The sequence below is a fragment of the Limulus polyphemus genome, unplaced genomic scaffold (assembly GCF_000517525.1).
Source record: "Limulus polyphemus unplaced genomic scaffold, Limulus_polyphemus-2.1.2 Scaffold9560, whole genome shotgun sequence".
NCBI classification, from domain to species: domain Eukaryota; kingdom Metazoa; phylum Arthropoda; class Merostomata; order Xiphosura; family Limulidae; genus Limulus; species Limulus polyphemus.
In genome coordinates this window covers 12406-14869 of record NW_013675170.1, presented here as the reverse complement: position 1 = coordinate 14869, position 2464 = coordinate 12406, and the positions used below count along the sequence as shown (strand labels likewise).

The 2464-nt window shown below is 34.3% G+C and overlaps 1 protein-coding gene across 1 annotated transcript in view; it reads left to right on the top strand.

The window, feature by feature from the left end:
* Nucleotides 1-2464, top strand: part of LOC106475979 — a 16941-nt gene that overhangs the window by 5529 nt on the left and 8948 nt on the right. The window contains exons 2-3 of the mRNA XM_013936655.2: nucleotides 1112-1255; nucleotides 1670-1781. Coding sequence (XP_013792109.1) covers nucleotides 1148-1255; nucleotides 1670-1781 — 220 coding nt within the window. The 5' untranslated portion in view covers nucleotides 1112-1147. The remainder of the gene's footprint in view (nucleotides 1-1111; nucleotides 1256-1669; nucleotides 1782-2464) is intronic.

The window sequence follows — 2464 nt, the reverse complement described above, 5'->3', positions numbered from 1 at the left end:
TACTCTGTAGATAAAGCCAAACCACGAACTCTATGCAAATTAAAGCCTGTACCTACTCTGTAGATAAAGTCAAACCACGAACTCTCTGCAAATTAAAGCCTGTACCTACTCTGTAGAGAAAGTCGAACCATGAGCTCTCTGCAAATTAAAGCCTGTACCTACTCTGTAAGATAAAGTCAAACCACGAACTCTCTGCAAATTAAAGCCTGTACCTACTCTGTAGAGAAAGTCAAACCATGAGCTCTCTGCAAATTAAAGCCTGTACCTACTCTATAAATAAAGTCAAACCATGAGCTCTCTGCAAATTAAAGCCTGTACCTACTCTGTAGATAAAATCGAACCATGAGCTCTCTGCAAATTAAAGCCTGTACCTACTCTGTAGAGAAAGTCGAACCATGAGCTCTCTGCAAATTAAAGCCTGTACCTACTCTGTAGATAAAGTCGAACCATGAGCTCTCTGCAAATTAAAGCCTGTACCTACTCTGTAGATAAAATCGAACCATGTTCCTGGGAAGTTGTACCAGTAGTGATTTTTGACTGTAATGGGAAATTCCATTTTTAATACATTGATTGCAAATTCATACTACTATCTCTTGTAATTTGGTAACAATAAATAAATGCAAAAAAAAAAGAATTGTTGAAACAAGTGAATGTAAGCACATTAAAATAAAACTGTTAAAAAAAATTGAAATGGCAAAGAAGCACGTTCATAAATGGTGGACACGTGCAGAAAAACACATGCTGTGACAATCGACAAAGTGGGGATTGAGCAGGAATAGCAGAGGGAACTAGGTGCACCAGTATAGGTGCCACAATACTACTGGTGGAGAATAGTCACATGATAACATTCAGAAATGGCACAATATTGATGAGGTATATAGATTGGCAAGCTCATCATAAAACTTTTTTTAGAAATGCTTAGAGGGTAAACAAACATCAAGACAGCTTTGTGTGAGAGGGGTAACACCATTTTGGGATTTCATGTTATGTAAATCAGTTAGCTCTAGATAAATGACACTTGTAAATGTAAAGAGTAATTTGTAATGACATGTTCATGGAGTATAGAAGATACACAATATTTCCATGTTTTAAGATCTATAAAGATTTTTTCTTTTATTACAGTAAAACTTCATCTACCTTCTGCACCATGCTCAACAGTAAACTTTCTCCAACGAAGGCAGATTCACAAGTCCTGATAACACGACCACCACCAGACTATGATGAAGCCACAAAACAATTAAAAGAATCCAAGCAGGTGAGATATGAGCCTTTTGAGAACAATAATATAAGTCTTAATATAGCCACAGTTAAATCTTGTCTGTTACTGATGTATTAATAAAAAATCCTTTTTATCATAGGTATAATACATTATGCTACTACAGTATAACATTATATCAGTTCCAAAATGTTTTATATAACTCTCATATCTTTTTTTATGTAAAGTTAAATTACATAGAATCTTATATTTGACATTCTAAATAAATAAATAAATAAAATATTCTCAGTTAGAACTTTCTTCTACTCTTTTATTTTAAATGGGTATTTTATGGGTATGATATCTAACAAAGAAAAATATTATTTTCTTCCTAGATTACTTTAAAAACATGTTTATACTTTTTTTAAACCAGATAATAAACAAAGTTTAAGAATTGTGCTTTCCTCCAATTAGAATCAGTCATATCCGTACGTAATCAATCATATTGACAACTGTCATTCTGGTCGAAAGTCTGTCAAAAGCCAAGCTGTTGATGATGTTCTGGAGATCTTGATCAAAAATGGAGGTATGTGACCAACTTGCATTAAAATTAAGTGTATGCTCTTTCATTTTAAAAACACTGACACCAGTTATCACGTTTGAAGCTTTCACACAGACTTCTGTAATCCGTGTCATTTTAAGGGTTTCACACAGACTTCTGTTCTGTAATCCGTGTCATTTTAAGGGTTTCACACTGACTTCTGTTCTGTAATCCATGTTATTTTAAGGGTTTCACACTGACTTCTGTTCTGTAATCCAAGTCATGTTAAGGGCATAGTTTTCATTAATAGTTTCACACTGACTTCTGTTCTGTAATCCAAGTCGTGTTAAGGGCATAGTTGTCATTAATAGTTTCACACTGACTTCTGTTCTGTAATCCAAGTCGTGTTAAGGGCATAGTTGTCATTAATAGTTTCACACTGACTTCTGTTCTGTAATCCAAGTCGTGTTAAGGGCATAGTTTTCATTAATAGTTTCACACGGACTATTGATGTGCTGTAATTCCAATCATGTTAAGGGCATAGTTGTCATTAATAGTTTCACACGAACTATTGATGTGCTGTAATCCCAATCATGTTAAGGGCATAGTTTTCATTAATAGTTTCACACTGACTTCTGTTCTGTAATCCCAATCATGTTAAGGGCATAGTTGTCATTAATAGTTTCACACTGACTTCTGTTCTGTAATCCCAATCATGTTAAGGGCAT